Source organism: Scyliorhinus canicula, unplaced genomic scaffold (assembly GCF_902713615.1).
Source record: "Scyliorhinus canicula unplaced genomic scaffold, sScyCan1.1, whole genome shotgun sequence".
In the NCBI taxonomy this organism is placed as follows: domain Eukaryota; kingdom Metazoa; phylum Chordata; class Chondrichthyes; order Carcharhiniformes; family Scyliorhinidae; genus Scyliorhinus; species Scyliorhinus canicula.
In genome coordinates, this window is record NW_024055886.1 from 5,712 (window position 1) to 30,330 (window position 24,619).

General features: G+C 47.2%; 1 protein-coding gene across 1 annotated transcript; it reads left to right on the forward strand.

Moving 5' to 3' along the window:
* Nucleotides 1-241: 241 nt before the first annotated feature.
* On the forward strand, nt 242-23,019 carry LOC119961265 (myotubularin-related protein 10-like; the record flags this gene model as incomplete). Its single annotated transcript, XM_038788696.1, has 12 exons — nt 242-554; nt 2,757-2,893; nt 4,444-4,516; nt 7,848-7,990; nt 10,913-11,003; nt 12,219-12,360; nt 12,488-12,575; nt 13,581-13,669; nt 14,853-14,983; nt 20,691-20,760; nt 21,287-21,357; nt 22,847-23,019. Coding segments are annotated over exons 1-12 (1,413 nt in total), but the record flags the coding sequence as incomplete, so codon positions are not given.
* Nucleotides 23,020-24,619: the final 1,600 nt, after the last annotated feature.

Here is a 24,619-nt window from a genome sequence, read left to right on the forward strand (position 1 = left end):
ATTACTCTGTGTTGAAGTGGGTTTGATTGAGTGGTTGATATTTAGTCACGTGTTGCTTTCCCATCCCTGCGTTGATTCCACCAGAGTTGTAATAATGTGCGAGGTGTTCCACTGAGAGTTACATTGAACACATTCTGCCGGTGCTACACTCGTGATAACACCAATGATTGCATGACTCATTTTCATGGAAAAGGGTTTTAACTTTTCTGTTAGAATATTATTATTTAACCCACCACAAAGATTGTGTTTTATTCAGTGTGAACAGATTAAGAAATGGCATGGTAATGAAACTGAGGGAAGGCACAGACTGTCGCTGCCGCAGGGACTGGACATGTGATTATCTTTGCTGATGATGAATTGCGTGCTATTTCTAACACTGCTTTTTTCCTCTCCACCCCTTTTCCAGCTGCTTGAATTAGTCTGTGGCCCAGTCTCACCTTCAGCAGCCTACACCCACATCCACTGCTCACAACATCATATCGGTTTAATCAGGTGCTGGTGTCACAATTCTCTTTTAACACCAGGTTCCATCAGAAGAAATATAGGAACAGAAGGTGGCTATTCAGCCCATTGAACCTGTTACCATTTAAGTAGATTGTGCTGACTTGTACCTTAATGTACCTCTCCTGCTTGCTTCCATAACCTTTAATGCTCTCGCCTACAGGAAACGTATCTGCCTCACTTTTGACATTTTCAATCAGCTGTAACAGGTTTTATAGGGGCGAGTGTTCCAGATTTCCACTCCCATTAATGTGAAGGAGATCACCTGGAATTTTGAGTTTATTTGGTTGTTCAGAATGTCACAGTCAAGGCAAATCCCGCCCTCGTGTGATGTTAATAAATATTCATTTGGTTTATTGTCATATGTACCGAGGACAGTGGAAAGTATTGTTCTGCGTACAGAGCAGATCGTTCCATACATGAAAAACAGAACATGTTCGATAGGTATACAATGTAAATACATTGACACAGTCATCGGGTGAAGCATACGGTGTATAGTACAGCTCAGAGGTTGGAAGAGAGAATAACCCGGGTGGGAGGGGTCTTTGATTATGCTGCCCGCATTCCCCAGGCAGCGGGAGGTGTAGACAGTCAATGGATGGGAGGTGGGTTTGCGTGATGGGTGTGTTCCTGACTCTGTAGTTTCTTCCAGTTTTGGGCCGTACCAGGCTGTGATGCAACCAGATAGGATGCTTTCTATGCTGCATCTGTAACAATCGGTAAGAGTCAACATGGACATGCTGAATTTCATCAAGAGTTTCTCATTTTTTTTGCTACTCGCAAAAGATCTTGCAAACATCTGGATCTCTGAGCATCGGTTTAAAAAAAATCAAATGGATACAGTGGAAAATTTATTCGGATTAAATTTTCAAAGTACTGATTTATTGTGAGATTTAGGCACGAATAGTAACTGAAATGGTACCAGGTTGGAGTGGTGCAACGTGCAGACTTATTGTTTCGTTACATCTGGCTGAGGCAGGTAGTGCTGTGTCCTTGGATGGAATTTTCAGTGTTTGTGAACAGCAGTATGTGGGTGTTTGGTCTGTAACGGGCTGCACTCTCTGACTAACTGTGGCCAGTAGCTACTAATGAGGCAGTTTCACAACCTGGAGCCTGTGCCCTGGCTTCACTTTCCTTCAGTATGTTTGATTTGAAGCAGCAGATGTTTGATACTAAACGCACAAACATGTCACATTTTTTTACTGATTTATAACCATGTTGAATAGGAGCATTTGTAACGCTGCTGGGAGAATAGCATAAACCCCCCAGCATGAAGTGTTGTTAATTAAACCACCCGCACAATACTGCCTCTTCTATTGAGCCAGAGATTTTCTGTCAATATTGAACCGTAGGTGAATGTCCGAAAATCACAGAAAGAGGCCACTTAGACGATGTGTGTGTGTGTTAACTGGTCTTTTATATAGTTTCAGCATAACCCGTATTCTATGCCTCGGCTAATACATGAAAAGATTCCAAGTGCTGCTTTAACCACCTTACCGACCAGTGAGTTCTCAAACAGCACCATCTTCTCTACTAAATTATTTCATGGGATGTGCAAATGATCACTGGCATAGCCAGCATTTATTGGCCATTCCTAACTGCTCGTGAGCTTCCTTCCTGAACCGCTGCAGTCCCTGCGGACACCCACAGTGAGTCATGGAATCGGTAAAAGGAGGCCATTTGGCCCATCAAGGCTGCACCGACCCTCTGAAAGAACACCTTACCTAGACCACCTCCTCCCTCACTTTATCCTCACAACCACACCTAACCTACACATTTTTGGACCATGGAGGATAACCTGTTGGGGATTATTTGTTGAAGTGTGTTTCATTTTTGTCATGATTCCCTTGAATGGTGGAGCAGGCTCAAGTGACTAAATGCCCCCCCCCCCCCCCCCCCCCCTCTCCTGTTTCTCCCACTGCAGAAAGTGGATGAGTGCATTTAAAATAAATTCAAAATAAGATTTGATTTTTTTTTATGATTGTCTATGCTTTACAACAGAATTAAGATTGGAAGTTTATAAAAACCACATTGAATACAATCAATTTTTTTGACCCCTTTCTTTCCCTGACTCCTTCCTCCACCAATCCGTACAAAACTTTCTCTTTGGAATAAGTAGAATATGAAATGTTGGGCTGGAAGTCACAGCCTTTGATTGTGGAGTTATAGTTTGACACCCTGAGGGACGGAGCAGGTCTTGGTGGGGGCTGAACGGGACACTGAGATACTTCTAACATCCAGTTGCTCTATTTCAGGGGAACTTGTGGTGAGTGAGACCAGTAATGTTAGAAAATGTATTGCCACGGACACAAGTACTCACGATCTCTACGGGACGCTGCTATGCACCAACTTCAAGATCTCCTTCATTACAAAGGATGTGACACCTTTTCGGGTTTGTACATTCTTGTCCATGTTTAACACTCCAGTGAAATTTGTTTCACAAAAGAGTACAAATGAATTGGAATTTGCATTTCCTAGAATTCTAGACCACAGAAAATAGAATTGTTTGTCTTCAGCAAGAAAGATTATGTGGAGATTTAAAGTGTTCAGAATCCAAAAGGATTTTGATAAATATTGAGAAATTGATTCCGTGAAATTGTTTCCGCGACTTCCGCCAGTCACCAGAGGACACGATTTATGATAATTGACAAAAGAACCAGGGGAGATGAAGAGAAGTATTTTGCAGTGAGTTATGATTTGGAATGCATTGCCTGAAAGGGTGGTGGAAGCAGACTCAATTTCCAAAAGGCAATTGGAGATATAGTCGCAAAAGAGAGAATTACACCACTGTGGAGAAACTATATTCAAAGCTTACAGTTTCAACTTGAGGGAGGCAGTGGCGTAGTGCTATTATCGCTGGACTAGTAATCCAGAGACCCATACCAGCCTCCCCGAGCAGGGGAATGTGGCAACTAGGGGCTTTTCACAGTAACTTCATTTGAAGCCTACTTGTGGCAATCATTTTCATTTCATTTCAGAGTCAAGCAGATGGCGAAATTTGAATTCAATAAAAATCTGGTTAAAAGTCTAGGTGACAGGGCGGCATATGGCGCAGTGGTATATTGAACAATGCATAATGAAGGGAGTGGGAGTGCTATACAGAGTAACGCGCTGCTTTCTATCGCCGTGTTTGGAGTGTTATACTGCATTGTGCACAGTCAGCGACCACTTCTATGTTATGGTTCATTTCTGATAGACAATCTGAGGAAAGTGTTCTGTTTATCTTTGCTAGTTTCGAGTCACTACCCAATTCATCTGAGCTTATTAAGAAATTTAGAAGTGGTGTAGTGTCTGAGAGGAAGCACGTGCCCAGACAGGTTGTTGAAATGAATTGGGACGGGTTGCTGAGCAGGAAAGGCAGTTTGTGCTAATCACCTCTCATTTCATCGTTGCTGACGTGGGCAGGACAGGAATACGCAGGAAAAATCCAAATGATAGTTTAATGCAGGAACATTTCTCTCATATTATTTGTTATGGAAATATGTTTTATATAAATAGACTTTAAGATTTAGCTCTCAGCAAGAACATCAGAATGGTGTGCTAAGAATATTCAGGCTCATTGTTGGTGTTCCTCTGTCCACTTAAAGTTGTTTTCCGTTCTACACATGGAGGAGTTTGGTCGGTAGAATGATAAGGTGATTTCAAATAGGTATTTCTGCACCTGTATTGCATGGGGCTAACACAAAGGGAATTTAAATTTGCATTATTTCCTCGTGCTGCTGTTACAAATTACACATTTCATTCTGTGCCAATTGTTGATTATTCCCAGAGTGTCTGAGACTAAGATACTTACATTGTATATCTGCAACTTAACTGTCTTGTAAGACTATATTAGATATTCGCACTCTTAAGGTGGAAAGCAGAGTTGCTCATTTTTTACTGACTGTCCTTGCCTTGTGAAGAGTTAAAAGTTTGATTCCAGCCTTTAACTTTCAACCACAGAAATTTCAGTACAGAAACCTGCTGTTGGAGGAACATGACATCTCTCTGACCTGTGTGGACCAGGTAGTGGCAGGTACGGCGTTTTTCCGTCTTCTGTTCTACTATTTATTCAGAACTATACCTGGCCCTTTAGGGGCAGCACAGTAGTTAGCACTGCTGCCTCTTGCCACCGAGGACATATGTTCGATCCTGGCCCCGGGTCACTGTCTGTGTGGAGCACATTTTCCCCGAGTCTGCATGGATCTCACCCCCACAACCCAAATTGATATTCAGGGTTGGTGGATTGGCCACGCTAAATTACCCCTTAATTGGAGAACAAAATATCTGGCACTTTACTGCTGTAGCTAAATCAAAATTTGCCAAGTCCAAAAGCTGTGGAATAAAACCCAAAGATTTTGGAAACAGCATCTGAGAATGAGAACTTTATATTTTATTATACTTATGTGCTGTGATGGAGTTGCTGTCTATTTCTGATTTTACTTCGTGTTGACTTTTGTTGAGGTATAAATGAAGGCGGCTGGGTTGTGAATCTGTCTATTGGTCAGTCCCATTCGAGACTGTCTGATTATGAAACTATTGGAGGAAGTTCTGTGTTCGACTGATTTAAGACGCCATTGCTGATGATCATTGGAATATCCAATCTTGATTTCTTTTTTCCGAAGTTCCCTCTTTAATCATGCACAATCGCTAAATGTTTTTCCACGTTTTCCACGTTTCCCAGTGAACCTGCACAGCAGGAATGGAATCTGGGAATTTCTGGATCAGTGTAGCATGCCTGGTGCAGAATTGCTAACAGCTGTGGAGAGCTTGTGGGTCTTTTAAATCCTCCCTGTTGTGCTTTGTATCCATGTTAGAAGTATTAGAAGCAGTGAGAAAGTCTCACTCAAGCTCTCCAGACTTTATTCAACAATTAGGTTGTTTGCTCTCAACTTTCCTACCTTTTTAAGCCTCAGACATCTGTGTTTTACGTATTATTCCTCATCCATGCATTCTTCCTGTGTTGCAAGAAAGGTTCATTGTGCAGTTTCTTATTCCTGGAATACATGGAACTGCTCCCCCTCCTGCCGTCCCCCCCCAGTCTCTCCCACCGTCTTCCCCCTCGGTGCTGCTCTCTGCTGTGAGTGAGTTTTGACACTTTACCTACAGTTCTCAACCTGGTTTGATCTAGAATTTCAACTTTGAAAATACATATTGGTATTTGGTTAAATTTAAGTGTAAAAAAATGTGACTTCAACCTGGCAAATTGTGCTTTTGGAAACTTTCTTTGCGGAATGGCAGAATGGGAAGGCTGGACTATTCAGTGCTAATGCCATGTCTTAGACCTGCTATAATAAACCATTCACAGTGCTTGCAGCTGCATCTTGCTGGATTGCTCCTGGATCCATCCTGCATCAAATGTCACCAGTCCACATAAACAAATCCTCTTTGTGAATGTGTGCAGGAGCCGATTTGTCTCACTGTAACATTTCTATTCAATATAACCTAGTCCTGTTTTCAGTTTGGCTCAATCTGTAATTAATCTGAGGGCAGCTGTTGAACAAGGTTGCTGCAAATTGGGGGTCTGGACGTAGCAATTTCCCTATTGAAGGAGGATTGAAGCCATTTTGTGTGGCTTCAGATGGATTATCCTTGCTGGCCGGCTCTTGTCTTCATCCTAATGACAGCTGACAGTCTGCATCCATTTCCTGTGCAGATCAGTTGATGCCTGTTACCCATGCAGATAGCTTTTCTTCCAGGAGTCTAGAAGTGATCATTGGCAGAATATTCAGCCAAGATCCATTAGTGTAACATCTTGGATTTTTGTTCCTTAGCTCAGAAACTCTGAAGCTAATTGTACTTTCTGCTGAAATCCGCTAACCGAACACAAACTAGGGTTAGGGCATAGAATGTCTTCCAAGAAATAATAATGGAGACAGAATCAATGATATTTTTGGAGGAAAGTGCACACACATTCTGATGTGTGAGGCTCAGTACCATACAAGACAGTAAGATGTTGGTGTGATTGCTTAATAACGATGTCTGTGAGCTTGTTGGGTCTCGACATTTGGCGGCTGTCAGTATTGTGGAGGGCCTCGCTGCTTCTGTGAATAACCTGGAGCAGGGGCTTCTCTGCCTATACTCAATACTCAAAAGGAATCCAAATTTGTCCACAGTCTCAACAAATGTGGGTACGTTGTTTGTTGGGAGAGAGGAAATTCTATCCATAGAGTCATCAGAGTTGGTGCTCCGATATCTTAATGTGCAATGCACTGCCTCTTGAAAACTAAGAAGCTAATTTCATGGTGGTAGGTTTGCAAGGAATGGGGAAATGGCAGATTCCATCGAAGCTGGACACACTCCACTGTGAGATGTGATTAAAAGTAAAAATGAACTGGGCGACACGGAAGCACAGTGGTTAGCATTGCTGCCTCACGTCGCTGAGGTCTCCGGTTCGATTCTGGCCACGGGTCACTGTCCGTGTGGAGTTTGCACATTCACCCCGTGTCTGCGTGGGTCTCACCCCCACAACCCAAAGATATGCAGGGTAGGTGGATTGGCCACGCTAAATTGCCCTTTAATTGGAAAAAATGAATTGGGTACTTAAAAGAAAAAAAGTTAACATGGAATGCGGACAATAATAGTGGTTAGCACAGTGGCTTCACAGCTCCAAGGGCTCTGGGTCTGTACTCGTTGGAGTTTAGAAGGATGAGAAGAGATCTTATTGAAACTTGTAGGATACTGTGAGGCCTGGATAGAGTGGACGTGGAGAGGATGTTTCCACTTGTGGGAAGAACTAGAACCAGAGGACACCATCTAGGATTAAAGGGACGATCCTTTAAAACAGAGATGAGGAATTTCTTCAGCCAGAGGGGGGTGGATCTGTGGAACTCTTTGCCACAGAAGGCTGTCGAGGCCAATTGACTGAGTGTCTTTAAGACAGCGATAGATAGGTTCTTGATCAATAAGGGGATCAGGGGTTATGGGGAGAAGGCAGGAGAACGGGGATGAGAAAATATCAGCCATGATTGAATGGCGGAGCAGACTCGATGGGCTGAGTGGCCTAATTCTGCTCCTATGTCTTATGGTCCCAGGTTCGATTCCCGGCTTGGGTCTCTGTGCGGAGTCTGCACGTTCTCCCCGTGTCTGTGTGGGTTTCCTCCGGGTGCTCCGGTTTCCTCCTACAAGTCCCGAAAGACGTGCTGTTAGGTGAATTGGACATTCTGAATTCTCCCTGTGTACCCGAACAGGCGCCGGAGTGTGGCGACTGCTTTATTTACTACATGGTGGCAAAGTGCCCGCAATGTGATATGTACCTGACCTGTGGATGTTTGTCACTTAATGTATTTTTGAAAAACAAGCTCCCCCTGGCCACCTCTGTCTTTGACCCTGGGTTGGTTTTTAATGTTCTGCCTTTCTTTGCCTAGTGAACGATGAGAGGAAGAAGAGGAAGGTTCTGGGACCCAATCAGTGCCTGAAGTTTAAACCCACGGAGCTGATCATTTACTGCAAGGATTTCCGTATCATTCGCTTCCGTTTTGATGAATCTATTCCTGAATCTGCCAGAAAGGTGAAAATCTTACCCGGATGTGATGGGCACAGGGTGGCTCTGGGTACTGGTTGTATGATGGTTGTACAGACAGACAACTACATGAAGGAAGTGACAGGAATGGAAATAGGGAGCTGGCACTTGAGACAGGGCTCTCCTGTCTGAGATGTGTAGCTGCTTTCTTGATGAATGGTAGTGATTGTATTGTGTGTACAATGAAACCGAAAGAGCTTGGAGTCGCTCAGAGTGGTCATGTGCCGTGCATAAAACACTCTTTGTGTGCGGCAGGGATTACTCCAGTAAAGAGGTCTGTATCCGAGTGGGGACTTTATTTTAACTACTTACCACACTTACAGGCTGTGAATAACCGGCCACCACCCTAGCGTGACTGCCATTTAATGGAAAATGTTGCCCAAGGAAATAAAAGTATATGCTGAAAAGTTAGCTTTTAGTTGGTGTTTGCGGAATCCTCCAGTGTCTGATGTTTGCTGGAAAGTTATGGAATATAACTTTCAAAAAAAATAAATCTGCGGCCCTTTGAGCGGGAGCTGTTACAGTTCGCCTCCGTATCCAAGGCTTGGATAAGTGTGGGTGCAGGGGGCAGAAACTAAAACCAGTGAGGATTCCATTGCCATTACTGTCCTGTCAACTACGCTGGAAATTGCATGTGAGGATATGTCAGGTGATGACAGAATTGGGTTTCCGTGATGCCCCCAGGGGTGAATGTCCTACTGTCTCCCACTGTCCAGTGGGTGAAAAACAGCAGAAAGCTGCAACACAAAGGGACGTGGGGGGGGGGGGGGGGGGGGACTTGTGCACTAAACACAGAAAAGTAGCACTGGGCAGCAGGCAATCACGAAGCTAATGGAATGTTGGCCCTTATTTCAAGGGGGTTGGAGTAAAAGAGTCAGGAAGTCTTGCTGCAGCTGTACACATCTGGAGTACTGGAGGGGCCGAGTCGTTGTGTCTATTTAAGACTGAGAGATTCTTGATTGCTCAGGGAATCAAAGGTTAAGGGGAAAGGGCAGGATAGTGGACGTTGTTGGATTAGCCGTGATCCTATTGAATGGCAGAGCAGGCTCGAGAGGCTGTACGGCCACCTCCTGTTCCTATTTCTTACGGAGACTGCTGATGCCTCCCTGCAAAGGGTAACATTCGATGTGAGGGACAGCTGAGACGACCATTCTGGGTTCCCACTAAGGCGTTGGGTTATTTTGGGTCATAGAATTTGCAGTGCAGAAGGAGGCCAACCGGCCCATCAGGTCTGTACCGGCCCTTGGAAAGAGCATCCTAGTCAAGCCCACACCTCCACCCTATCCCCATAGCCCAATAACCCCACCTCGCCTTTTTGGTCATTAAGGGCAATTTAGCATGGCCAATCCACCTAACCTGCACAACTTTTGACTGGGAGGAAACCGGAGAACCCGGAGGAAACCCACGCAGACACGAGGAGAACGTGCAGACTCCGCACAGACAGTGACCCAAGCGGGGAATCGAACCTGGGACCCTGGCGCGGTGAAGCAACTGAGCTCACCACTGTGGTACCGTGCTAAGCATGGGCTATTTTCTGTTGACACTTTGTAGTTTATATTTAAAACCGCAAACCCACCTATGGATATGAAGTGCTGACTGCACTTCTGTGACCCTGGACATGCCTTTTCCTCTCAACACTATTCCATCCAGAAGGTCCTTTGTGAAGAATTTTCAAGTTGGATTGCTGTGTAGTTATGGACTTGACTAACTTTACCAAAGGTCTAGTATGGACATGATTGGGCAAATGGCCTTTTCGTGTGCTGTGTGACTCCATGGCTCTGGGTAAGAGGAGGGATTGCATTGATCTCAAACCCCTCGCAGAAGTTAAACGGAGGAGATAGTGTCTTGTTTTTGGGAGACTGCGAATCAGAACAGAAACGCTGGTGAGGGGGCAACCTGGCAGCTGAAATATTTTTGATTAATACACAAGATTTTACATTGCTGGTTATTCTGGGAATAGCAACAACTCGTCACTTCGAGCACCTTTAATGTAGTCCGATGTCTCCTGGTTTTTGTGGGACTGTTACTTGTCACTGAAACACAAAAGGAGCCGTTAGGAGGGGTGACCAAAAACTTGGTTAAATAAGTAATTAAAAAAAAGTAATCTAGAGGGGTGAGGTGAGGATTGCGGAGCTGGGCCCAGGCAGCTGAAGCTGGGGGCCCAGGCAGCTGGAGCTGGGGGCCCAGGCAGCTGGAGCTGGGGGCCCAGGCAGCTGGAGCTGGGGGCCCAGGCAGCTGAAGCTGGGGGCCCAGGCAGCTGGAGCTGGGGGCCCAGGCAGCTGGAGCTGGGGGCCCAGGCAGCTGGAGCTGGGGGCCCAGGCAGCTGGAGCTGGGGGCCCAGGCAGCTGGAGCTGGGGGCCCAGGCAGCTGGAGCTGGGGGCCCAGGCAGCTGGAGCTGGGGGCCCAGGCAGCTGGAGCTGGGGGCCCAGGCAGCTGGAGCTGGGGGCCCAGGCAGCTGAAACTGGGGGCCCAGGCAGCTGGAGCTGGGGGCCCAGGCAGCTGGAGCTGGGGGCCCAGGCAGCTGGAGCTGGGGGCCCAGGCAGCTGAAGGTACAGTCTGCACGGGAATTGAACCTGTGCTGCTGGCCTTGTTCTGCATTACAAGCCAGCTGTTTAACCCTGAGAGTTAGGATATGCCATTGGAGCAAGAGAGAGTGAAACTTAACAGGGCATCTTATTGACAGTTTACTGGCACCCCAATGTCGAAGCACCTTGAGGGAGCAGCTGTAAACGTGGGTCAGAAGTGTGTGGAGGATAATCGCTTCATTTTAGCAGAGTAGCCAAAGTAATGTGGTTGTGTGAAGCTCTGACCGAGCAACTCCACTGTTTCTGATGAGGAGCAGAGGTTACAGTTCAGCTGTGTGCCGTTTCCGTACCCTGTTTTTAATTGTGGATTCCTGCTTTGTTCCAGATCTGCCTTGTGATTGCACATTACTCTCAGCCTAAAGATCTCCAGTTGCTGTTTGGGTTTGCGTATGCCGGGGAGAAGTGCCAGCCTTCAGGTAAGGCAGTAGGAATGCCAGTGCGTACTGACTGGACACTCCATCGTTTGCATGTCTTTTTTTTTAAGTGGTAGTTTATTTGCCCCAATGAGTTACATCATCTACTGAATAGATTGTGCTCGACAATAACATTCGCATTCACTTGCAGAGTGAATGAAGTTTTCTGTAAACTCCTTGACAGGCCTGGTATAGTCTGTGCAGTGAGTAATTGAGCTGTGCAGGTCAAGCTCTGTACTGAGTTCACCCCCTGTCTTTGGCTGGAAGAATCATAGAATCCCAAATAATATAATAATAATAATCGCGTATTGTCACAAGTAGGCTTCAATGAAGTTACTGTGAAAAGCCCCTAGTCGCCACATTCCGGTGCCTGTTCGGGGAGGCCGGTACGGGAATTAAACCTGTGCTGCTGGCCTTGTTCTGCATTACAAGCCAGCTGTTTAGCCCACTGTGCTAAGCCAGCCCCTGCACCTACAGTGCAGAAGGTAACCATTCGGCCCATCAGATCTGCACTGGCCCTTGGAAAGAGAACCCTACTTAAGCCCGCACCTCTACCCTATTCCCATAACCCGGTAACCCCACTTAATCTTTTGAACACTTAAGGGGCAATTTATCATGGCCAATCCACCTAACCTGCACTTCTTCGGACTGTGGGATAAACTGGAGCACCCGGAGGAAACCCATGTAGACACGGGGAGAATGTGCAGACTCCACACAGATAGTCACCCGAGGCTGGAATTGAACCTGGAGCTGTGATGCAGCAGTGCTAACCACTGTGCTACCGTGCCATCCCCAAAGACTAGTCTCAATACCTGTGGGCGGTGCCGGGGATAATTCAGCCAGTGTTTTTGAATGTGAACACTGTCAGTTTTGATTGTATGCCTGAGGACAGGATTGGGGATCACTGGAACGGGATCCTATTGTGAATTGACCGATTCTGGAGACGAGGAAGGGAAAATTAAATGGCACCTTTTAGGATCACCGGGCATCTCTAAACACTTTACAGCACTTTTACACTGACTTCATTGGCTGTAATGTAGGAATTGCAACAAAAATGAATTCCCCACCAATCAGACTTTCACTGTGAAATTGTTGTGTAAAGGTGGTGCTGGTTGCGGAATCTCACCGTCCAATGTTGACACTTGGTCACAGGCGTCAGTCTGGAGTTACCAATGTAAAAACCTCTAAGCTGTGATTGTCTTCCCTTATTTGGCAAAGTGAACGGAACAGACCCAGAGGTGGATGGACTGCAGACGTCACTTTTTGAAACGTATTCGGACTGGGATAGGGAAATAAAGCGGACAGGGGCATCAGAATGGAGAGTGTGTTCTGTCAATGAACACTATGCTACTTCCACAAGGTAGGAAAACTTCAGAAACCTTGACTGTGGCTGAGAGTGGCGTTTAGCCGCTCTGTGTGCAGAGTTTAAAAGTACTAATGCTTTAATGTGAGAAGTCTTACAGTGTTCGTTTTATTGTGGTTTACAGTCTTCCAGAGTACTTTGTTGTTCCATCTTCTCTGGCGGACGAAGACTTGAAACAGTTGGTTCCTTCTTTCAATGGTGACCGGATCCCAGTGAGTATGGATCTGTAATCAGAGTTGGTGAATGGGCGGGAAAAATAATTTAACCACTTTAGTTGCATCTAGACCTCCTGTTTTACTGTGTGCATGTAGCATTTTACTGCGTAGTTTAGGGAGCACAGTAGTGCAGTGGTTAGCACTGCTGCCTAACGGCGCCAAGGACCCGGGTTCGATCCCGGCCCCGGGTCACTGTCCGTGTGAACTTTGCGCACTCTGCTCGTGTCTGCATGGGTCTCACCCCCTTCAATCCAAATTGATGTTTGGGGTAGGTGGATTGGCCACACTAAATTGCCCCTTAATTGGAAAAAAGCTGGGTAATTTAATTGCCTAGAGTGTTAGTACACATGGAGCAGTAGCACTATAACTTTGTCCTTGTCTCTGCTTTTTGTGCTTCGAAGTATGGATCACAGCAGAAAGTTCCCTTACCTGGTACTAACTCCGTCACTTTTATTGATACGTACTTACATATTCTTTCCTTTTTCAATTAAGGGGAAATTTAGCGTGTCCAATCCACCTACCCTGTACATCTTTGGGTTGTGGGGGGGGGGGGGGGGGGGGGGGGGGGGGGGGCTCGCCCACGGGGAGAATGTGCAAACTCCACACGGACAGTGATCCAGAGCCGGGATCGAACCCGGGTCCTCAGCACTGCAAGGCAGCAGTGCTAACCATGAAATATTACTGTAAATAAATGTTAACATATGGAGTTTATTCCTATAAAATGGTCTTGGACACAGACACTCGGTAAAAGAAGGCGATGTAGAGGGAGGGATAGCACAGGAATGGACCACTTTTGGTCACCGTGCCTTTACTCGTGTGAGGCCTGAAATTTAATTCTATCCAAATAGAATCCAAGTAGCAAAGTTGTTTGTAAAAGCAGTAATTCAAATGGCAATAAGGACTGTTTATGGGGTGTGTAATTAATTCATTTTGAGTGCTGTATTTTTGAAAGAAGCCAGGATTGTGATGGAACATTTTGCTTTGCTCCTGATTGTGTTGTAGATGTGGTGTTGGTACCATTGGACGGGCAGCGCCTTGGTGAGAATGGCCAACATTAAACCTGGCCCAAAGCTGAGAAAACACAACACAAGGTAGGTAGGTAGAAACCCTGTATCTCCAGCATTTGGCTTAGATTATTGATTTCCAATATCAATCAATGCCTCAGACTAGTCAATAATAACCCTGTTGTGATTCAGTTACTTTTCTCCTGTACATTTTGCTGAGCTGTTGCATAATCAGTTGCTATGGTTTCAATCCCTTTCCTTCTGCATTGTTCGTTCTTTTTGTGGATTTCACCAAAATGGTGGGGTGTTTGTCCCGCAGAGGGAAAATTCATTGTTCAGATAGGGAATGGTAGATTTGAGGAAATTCTCACTGGGACACAGTTCCTGAAGGTGCTGACTCTCACTGGGACACAGTTCCTGAAGGTGCTGACTCTCACTGGGACACAGTTCCTGAAGGTGCTGACTCTCACTGGCACACAGTTCCTGAAGGTGCTGACTCTCACTGGGGGAAAGTTCCTGAAGGTGCTGACTCTCACTGGGACACAGTTCCTGAAGGTGCTGACTCTCACTGGGACACAGTTCCTGAAGGTGCTGACTCTCACTGGGACACAGTCCCTGAAGGTGCTGACTCTCACTGGGGGACAGTTCCTGAAGGTGCTGACTCTCACTGGGGGACAGTTCCTGAAGGTGCTGACTCTCACTGGGGGACAGTTCCTGAAGGTGCTGACTCTCACTGGGGGACAGTTCCTGAAGGTGCTGACTCTCACTGGGACACAGTTCCTGAAGGTGCTGACTCTCACTGGGGGACAGTTCCTGAAGGTGCTGACTCTCACTGGGACACAGTTCCTGAAGGTGCTGACTCTCACTGGGACACAGTTCCTGAAGGTGCTGACTCTCACTGGGACACAGTTCCTGAAGGTGCTGACTCTCACTGGGGGACAGTTCCTGAAGGTGCTGACTCTCACTGGGACACAGTTCCTGAAGGTGCTGACTCTCACTGGGACACAGTTCCTGAAGGTGCTGACTCTCACTGGGGGACAGTTCCTGAAGGTGCTGACTCTCACTGGGACACAGTTCCTGAAGGTGCTGACTCTCACTGGGGGACAGTTCCTGAAGATGCTGGGTTGCTGGGAAAATACTGATTTGATGCATAGTAGTAACATTGATGAAATGGAATAGAAATTTCTATCCTTGTAAAATGAATGTAATCTGTGCAATCAGCCTGTCTTGGGCTAAGTGCGTTATTACTAAATCTTTTTCTCTTTGTTAGGATCCTTAAGGCAATAGCGCAAAGTCATCCAGAGAAGAGTGAAGTCTTTAAATCTGACTTGGATAAGAATTTACCTAGTATATCGGAGGTCCAGGCAGCATTGGTCAGACTCAAGCAGATGTGCATTAATGGTGAGGTGCGATTCAGGACTTCCCAACATTGTGTTTCTTGTCTGCCTTTCGCTGAGTTCCACAGAAAAAGAGTTTTTAAAAGAATTTAGTGCCCAATACAATTTTTCCAGTTAAGGGGCAATTTAGCATGGCCACCTACCCTGCACATCTTTGGGTTGTGGGAGCGAAACCCACACAGACAAGGGGAGAATGTGCAAACTCCACACGGACAGTGACCCAGAGCCGGGATTGAACCTGGGACCTCAGCGCCGTGAGGCAGCAGGGCTAACCCACTGCGCCACCGTGCTGCCCTACCACAGAAATAGAGTTTTTACAGCACGGAAAGAGGCTTTTCGGCCCATCGTGTTCACGCCGGCCATCAAGCACCTGCCTACTCTAATCCCATCTTCCAACACTTGGTCCGTGGCCTTGTATCTGTAGCATTTCAGGTGTTTATCTAAATACATCTTAAATGTCGTGAGGGTTTCCGCCTCTACCACCCTTTCAGGCAGCGCGTTCCAGATTCCCACCGCCCTCTGGGTGAAAATGCGTTGCCTCACATCACCTTCCTGCTCCTCACCTTAAAGCTATGACACCTGGTTATTGACCCCTCCGGTAAGGGGAAACATTCTTCCTATCCATACCCCTCATAATTTTATACACCTCATTCAGGCCCCCCCCTCAGCCTTCTCTACTCCAGGAAAAACAATCCCAGTCTATCCAGTCCAACTTGACAGTTGAAACGCTCCATCCCCGGCAACATTCTGGTCAATCTCCTCTGTACCCTCTCCAGTGTAATCACATTCTTCCTATGGTGTGGCGCCCAGAACTGCAAACAATACTCTAGCTGTGGCCTAACCAGTGTTTTATACAGCTCCAGCATAACCTCCCTGCTCTTGTATCCAATGCCTCGATTCACCTGAAGAAGGAGCCGTGCTCCGAAAGCTCGTGTTTGAAACAAACCTGTTGGACTTTAACCTGGTGTTGTAAGACTTCTTACTCGATTAATAAAGGCAAGTTTCTCCTGTGCCTTCTTAACCATCTTATCTACCTGACCTGTCTTTGGGGATCTATGGACTTGTACAGCAAGGTCCCTTTGTTTCTCTGTACATCCCGGGGTCCTACCGTTCATTGTATATTCCCTTGACTGGTTAGTCCTCCCAAAATACATCACCTCACACTTTTCAGGGTTAAATTCCATTTGCCACTGTTCTGCCCATCCAGCCAGCCCATCTATATCGCTCTGTAATCTAAGGCTTTCCTCCTCCCTATTTACCACACCACCAATTTTCGTGTCATCTGCGAAATTACTGATCATACCTCCTATATTCATGTCCAGATCAGTAGTGTATACATACAAACAGCAAGGGACCCAGCACCGATTCCTGCAGAACACCACTGGTCACAATCACAAAAACAACCGTCAGCCATTGCCCTCTGCCTCCTGCCACTAAGCCTATTATGGATCCAATTTGCTGAATTGCCCTGAATCCCATGAGACCTCGTCAGAGCCCTTACTGACGTCCATGTCGACTTCATCAACTCCACTACCTTCATCTACACACCTAATCACCACCTCAAAAACTTCAATCAAAATTGTACGACATGATCTCCCTTTGACAAAACCATGCTGACTACCCTTGATTAATCCTTGCCTCTCAAAGTGGAAATTAATTCTGTTCCTCAGAATTTATCCAATAGTTTCCCTATCACTGAAGTTAGACTCACTGGCCTGTAATTTCCTCCCACCCTTCTTGAATAATGGCCCCACATTAGCTGTTCTCCAGTCCTCTGGCACTCTCTTGTGGCCAGAGAAGATTTGAAAATTGTCAGAGCCTCTGCAATCTCCTCCCACAGCAGCCTGGGATACATCTCATCTGGGCCTGGATATTTATCCGCTTTTAAGCCCACGATAACCATTAATACCTCCTCCCTCTCATTGTTAATGTGTTCAAGTACATCACAATGCCCTTCCCTGATTTCTATACCCAAATCATCCTTCTCCATATGTCATCATTTTTATGTCATCATTGGCTACAGGAATAGTGCCAGAGGACTGGAGGATAGCAAATGTGGTCCCTTTGTTCAAGAAGGGGAGTAGAGATAACCCCGGTAACTATAGGCCGGTGAGCCTCACGTCTGTTGTGGGTAAAGTCTTGGAGAGGATTATAAGAGATACGATTTATAATCATCTAGATAGGAATAATATGATTAGGGATAGTCAGCATGGTTTTGTGAAGGGTAGGTCCTGCCTCACAAACCTTATCGAGTTCTTTGAGAAGGTGACTGAACAGGTAGACGAGGGTAGAGCAGTTGATGTGGTGTATATGGATTTCAGTAAAGCGTTTGATAAGGTTCCCCACGGTCGGCTATTGCAGAAAATACGGAGGCTGGGGATTGAGGGTGATTTAGAGATGTGGATCAGAAATTGGCTAGTTGAAAGAAGACAGAGGGTGGTGGTTGATGGCAAATGTTCAGAATGGAGTTCAGTTACGAGTGGCGTACCACAAGGATCTGTTCTGGGGCTGTTGCTGTTTGTCATTTTTATAAATGACCTAGAGGAGGGCACAGAAGGTTGGGTGAGTAAATTTGCAGACGACACTAAAGTCGGTGGAGTTGTAGACAGTGTGGAAGGATGTTGCAGGTTACAGAGGGACATAGATAAGCTGCAGAGCTGGGCTGAGGTGGCAAATGGAGTTTAATGTAGAGAAGTGTGAGGTGATTCACTTTGGAAAGAATAACAGGAATGCAGACTATTTGGCTAATGGTAAAATTCTTGGTAGTGTGGATGAGCAGAGGGATCTCGGTGTCCATGTACATAGATCCCTGAAAGTTGCCACCCAGGTTGATAGGGTTGTGAAGAAGGCCTATGGTGTGTTGGCCTTTATTGGTAGAGGAATTGAGTTCCGGAGCCATGAGGTCATGTTGCAGTTGTACAAAACTCTAGTACGGCCGCATTTGGAGTATTGCGTACAGTTCTGGTCGCCTCATTATAGGAAGGACGTGGAAGCTTTGGAACGGGTGCAGAGGCGATTTACCAGGATGTTGCCTGGTATGGAGGGAAAATCTTATGAGGAAAGGCTGATGGACTTGAGGTTTTCGTTAGAGAGAAGAAGGTTAAGAGGTGACTTAATAGAGGCATACAAAATGATCAGAGGGTTAGATAGGGTGGACAGTGAGAGCCTTCTCCCGCGGATGGAGGTGGCTAGCACGAGGGGACATAGCCTTAAATTGAGGGGTAATAGATATAGGACAGAGGTCAGAGGTGGGTTTTTTACGCAAAGAGTGGTGAGGCCGTGGAATGCCCTACCTGCAACAGTAGTGAACTCGCCAACATTGAGGGCATTTAAAAGTTTATTGGATAAGCATATGGATGATAATGGCATAGTGTAGGTTAGATGGCCTTTAGTTTTTGACTTCCCATGTCGGTGCAACATCGAGGGCCGAAGGGCCTGTACTGCGCTGTATCGTTCTATGTTCTATGTTCATAGTGAACACGGAGTGTTCATTTCAAACCTCCTCTACGTCATCAGGCTCCACACACACACATTGCCACGTTGGTCCCCAATGGGCCTGACTCTTCCCCTTAACATAACTCAGAAAACACCGTTGGATGTTTTTTTGCCCGCAGTGTTTTTCAGGCTCCTTCTTCGCTCTCCTAATTTTTTTCAGTAACCCCCTGCACGCTCTACACTCCCTCAGGGTGCCGCTGTTTCGAGCCCTCGGTATCTGCCATAAGCCTCCCTTTTTTTCATTATCCAACCCTGGAAAACCCTTGGCATCCAGGGTTCTCTGGACTTGTTACTCCCACCCTTCGCCTCTACAGCAACATGTTGGCTCTGTACCCTCTCTATTTTATTTTTGATTGAATCCCCACTGCTCTGATGGTTTGAGTTGTTTTGTGTGTGGTTGTTGGTGGGAGGAGTTAGTAGTTCCATGTCTTTCAGGCGATTGGAGTTATGTTGCCTCAATTACTGCTCGTGTTATTAACTGACCGGCCTCAGTGCCTGGGATAGGGAAGAGTTAATAACAGATGAACATTTCTGGTGATTGCTCCCCCCTTACCCATTCTGTGGGTCCCGCACGTGGCTGTGGGTCCCTGACAGAATTGGGGGAGATTGCAACACTATCTTGAGAAGTTATTTCCCCAGTCCCCTCCTTGCTGACTTTCTCCTCCATCAGCTCCCAACGTATCCAATGGGCAACTGCCTGGATTCTATATTGTTCACCCACCAGCCCTGTCCTCACTGACCAGTGTTGCTCGTTATGCTTTCCTTAATTTGCTCTGTTTTAATTACCTTTGCTCAAGAGTCGCCAGGTATCTTTCTGATACCATCGCAGGGTTCAAAACCGAATACTGATCAATGACTCAATAGACCAGTTAGTAAGTTTGAAATCAATGCACATTTATTTACACACACGGTCAATTATTACTCATGCACAAACTCTACTCACTAAACTACAACTACTACTAAAACAACTACTACTTAGCTTTGGGCGCCCACTCAGTCAGAGGAACAATGGCCGTTGTCCGGTTCTGATACTGCTGGCTTCGAACTGGTACACAATAGTAGCTAGGAGCCCCTATCTCGAGTCGTGCGTTGACCGTAGACTTAGTTGGCTGGTGCTTGGCCGGCCTCGTCGCTGAGAGCCAACTGCCAAGGTGAAGATGAAGAGTTCAAGAGTTCTTAAGGTCTCCCCAGAGACCTTGGGGACTCTGTTTTATACCCTCCTGGCCGGTTCCAAAACTTGGTCCCAATTAATTGGACCATGTCCCAATCGTTTGTATCAATTCTCTCCAATAACGGGGTCGTTCCCCGATCGTTGGGCGGGCCCTAGGTGACCGTTGGTCTGCCTTTGTTTTAGCTTCCACTGGCGCCGGGGAGTCTGCCCTGGTACCGATTGTTTAAATGTTTCTCTTTTGTCCCCGGAGATAGCTCATTACTATGCTAATGGTTTGTAGTTTCAGTTTTGTCTGGGACCTGCAAGTTCCAATCCACAGGAAACCTTGTACCTGCTTGTTTTCCTAGTACTGTCCAATTTTCCCTGTATTCTTTGCGAATGTCCATTTTGGAATCGGGACGTGGCCACCCCGGGTGCCTGCACTGGCACCAATTTCCCATCACTGACATTATTACATTTAAAATCATTGTCCGAATAGCCTTGTCCCACCTTTTCCAGTCCAGCCAGTTTCCTCTGCTCACGCTCCCCCCGCCCCGCCCGCTCCCCCCGCCCCGCCCGCTCCCCCCGCCCCGCCCGCTCCCCCCGCCCCGCCTGCTCCCCCCGCTCCCCCCGCCCCGCCCGCTCCCCAGCCCCGTCCAGATCACTCATTTCCTAAGTCACTTCCCCTCCCTATCTTGCCCAACCAACTGTTTTCCCATCCTCTCAAACCTTTGAAACCCCCCGCCCCGAATCCTGTATCCCGCTGGGCTTCGGTCATCTTGTCCAGTGCTCACTTCATGGTTTTTGTAGTTTCTCCTTTGTTTTACTCTTCATTTCAGCTCCTCACTCAGATCTCAATCTGGTGAAAGTCAGAGATCCTTCCTGCATTAAAGTTGTCATTATAATAAAGTTGGCTAACTGTCCAATGCAGTAATTACACCTTGAGGTTCATGATGATCTGGAGATAGATACTTTCAATTCAATTCCCAGGAAAACTCTGCAATCTCTCTCTCAACTTTTGATTAATCATCAAATAATCTGATAAATGTGATTTGCCTCGTTGTAGATTTCTTTGACGAAACAGATGAGAAGTGGCTGTCCTCATTAGAAAACACACAGTGGCTGGAATACGTCCGGTAAGAACAAGAAGCAGGAGAGAGACCAAGTGTGGCTCAGCCCATTAGACATATCCAATAACTAATATTGAGTGTTGGTTAAGGACTGCAGTTCAACGTTGACTGTCTGCATTGTTCTGTCAATGCTGCTGCGTTTGAGGTTCTGAATATTAGGAACAGGAGGCAGCAACTCAACCCCTTAAACTTGCTCAGCCAAGCAGTCAGATCGTAGCTGATCTGTATCTTAACTCCATGTACGCTCTTGGATGGGTGGGGGGGGGGGGAGATCCATACCCCAGTGCGAGTCAATGCCCACAAAACCTGTGGACTCCAGGATGCAGTCCCTGCAGAACCTGTATCCCAGCGTGAATCAGTGCCCAAAGTCTGTTTCTCAGTGTGTCAATGCCCACGGAACCTGTACCCCAGCATGGGCGAGGATCAGTAGGATCCTATCCAACATAGTCAGCGCTGTCAGGAAAGTAGGGAGGGAGGGGGGGAAAGAAAATGCATATTTTCTGTGAACAGTGTGGTCTCCATATGTCCACAGACTCTTCCTGAAGCACTCCGCGGAACTCGCACAGTGGATGTACAACGAGAACATTTCTGTCATAATTCAAGGTGAGTAATCAATTTTTAATTCACAGTGCACTAGTGCAAGCCATATCCTGTAATTTTTTAAGGGCAATTTAGTGTGGCCAATCCACCTCCTCTGCACATCTTTGCTACGTGGGGGTGAGACCCAGACAGACATGGGGAGAATGGGCAAACTCCACATGGACTGGGGTCCTGGATCGAATCCGGGTCCTCGTCATCGTGAGGCAGCAGTGCTAACCACTATGCCACCGTGCGCCCAATATCCTGTATATCGAGCAATATTCAGGCGTACCCTGTCCTGTATACAGTGATATTCAGGTATCCCCCTGTCCTGTACACAGTGATATTCAGGTATCCCTCTGTCCTGTACACAGTGATATCCAGGTATCCCCCTGTCCTGAACAGAGTGATATCCAGGTACCCTGTCCTGTACACAGTGATATCCAGGTATCCCCCTGTCCTGTACACCGTGATATTCAGGTATCCCCCTGTCCTGTACACAGTGATATCCAGGTATCCCCCTGTCCTGTACACAGTGATATCCAGGTATCCCCCTGTCCTGTACACAGTGATATTCAGGCGTCCCCTGTCCTGTACACAGTGATATCCAGGCGTACCCTGTCCTGTACACAGTGATATTCAGGTATCCCCCTGTCCTGTACACAGTGATATTCAGGTATCCTCCTGTCCTGTACACCGTGATATTCAGGAATCCCTCTGTCCTGTACACAGTGATATTCAGGAATCCCTCTGTCCTGTACACAGTGATATTCAGGAATCCCTCTGTCCTGTACACAGTGATATTCAGGTATCCCCCTGTCCTGTACACAGTGATATTCAGGCGTACCCTGTCCTGTACAGAGTGATATTCAGGTATCCCCTGTCCTGTACACAGTGATATTCAGGTATCCTCCTGTCCTGTACACCGTGATATTCAGGAATCCCTCTGTCCTGTACACAGTGATATTCAGGAATCCCTCTGTCCTGTACACAGTGATATTCAGGTATCCCCCTGTCCTGTACACAGTGATATTCAGGCATACCCCTGTCCTGTACACAGTGATATTCAGGTATCCCCCTGTCCTGTACACAGTGATATTCAGGCGTACCCTGTCCTGTACACAGTGATATTCAGGCGTACCCTGTCCTGTACACAGTGATATTCAGTTATCCCCCTGTCCTGTACACCGTGATATTCAGGCGTACCCTGTCCTGTACACAGTGATATTCAGGCGTACCCTGTCCTGTACACAGTGTGATACTCCGATGTGCTGATTTGTGTACATAGAGCAATATTTGGGTGTACCCTGCCTGGTACATTACAGCTTGGAGCGGGAGTTGGCAATTCAGCCCATTGAGAAAAAATGGATAAATAAATGTTGGGTACCTGCGAGAGAAGATGCCTGTCACAGACGGACAATATTCTCTCTCCGCCGCTCTGAATTTATAGCAGCATTTTAAATAGAGTTCAGTGATCAAAATTAATCTTTTCATCTATGTGTCCCTTTCTCAGAGGAGGAAGGAAGAGACCTGAGCTGTGTGATAGCCTCAGTCATTCAGGTGATGGCAGATCCCCATTTCCGCACCATGTTGGGATTTCAGAGCCTGATGCAGAAGGAGTGGGTTGTAGCCGGTTACCGCTTCTTGGATCGCTGTAATCATCTTGGAGAATCTGAAAAACATGAGGTGAGGATTACACCTGCTCTCCCTTGTTGTTAAAATCAGGATTTTTATTTACAACGCAGCAAATGGCAGTACGGTGTGCTGGGAATAGGACAGGTTGCACTCAGGAGAGATCCCCACCATCGCCTCCCACTTTCACCAGCAGATTAACCCACCCAGATAGTCAGTGACCGCTTTAAACAGCACGACAGATCAAACTTCTACATTTCACAAATACTATACTGTCCCCGATCACCCCTACCCTCCTATACTGTCCCCGATCACCCCTACCGTCCTATACTGTCCCCGATCACCCCCTACACTCCTATACTGTCCCCGATCACCCCTACCCTCCTATACTGTCCCCGATCACCCCTACACTGTCCCCGATCACCCCTACACTGTCCCCGATCACCCCTACACTGTCCCTGATCACCCCTACACTCCTATACTGTCCCCGATCACCCCTACACTGTCCCCGATCACCCCTACACTGTCCCCGATCACCCCTACACTGTCCCCGATCACCCCTACACTCCTATACTGTCCCCGATCACCCCTACACTGTCCCCGATCACCCCTACACTGTCCCCGATCACCCCTACACTGTCCCCGATCACCCCATACACTCCTACGCTGTCCCCGATTACCCCATACACTCCTACACTGTCCCCGATCACCCCTACACTCCTACACTGTCCCCGATCACCCCTACCCTCCTATACTGTCCCCGATCACCCCTACACTCCTACGCTGTCCCCGATTACCCCATACACTCCTACACTGTCCCCGATCACCCCTACACTCCTACACTGTCCCCGATCACCCCTACCCTCCTATACTGTTCCCGATCACCCCTACCCTCCTACACTGTCCCCGATCACCCCTGCACCTCTACACTCCTATACTGTCCCCGATCACCCCTACTCTCCTGTACTGTCCCCGATCACCCCATACACTCCTACGCTGTCCCCGATTACCCCATACACTCCTACACTGTCCCCGATCACCCCTACACTCCTACACTGTCCCCGATCACCCCTACCCTCCTATACTGTCCCCGATCACCCCTACACTCCTACGCTGTCCCCGATCACCCCTACACTCCTATACTGTCCCGATCACCCCTACACTCCTATACTGTCCCCGATCACCCCTACACTCCTACACTGTCCCCGATCACCCCTACCCTCCTATACTGTCCCCGATCACCCCTACACTCCTACGCTGTCCCCGATCACCCCTACACTCCTATACTGTCCCGATCACCCCTACACTCCTATACTGTCCCGATCACCCCTACACTCCTATACTGTCCCCCGATCACCCCTACACTCATCTACTGTCCCCGATCACCCCTACACCCCTACCACTCCTACTACGGTCCCCGATCACCCCTACACCCCTATACTGTCCCCGATCACCTCTACACTCCTATACTGTCCCCGATCACCCCTACACTCCTATACTGTCCCCGATCACCCCTACACTCCTACACTGTCCCCGATCACCCCTACACTCCTACACTGTCCCCGATCACCCTACCACTCCTATACTGTCCCCGATCACCCCTACACTCCTACACTGTCCCGATCACCTGTACACTCCTATACTGTCCCCGATC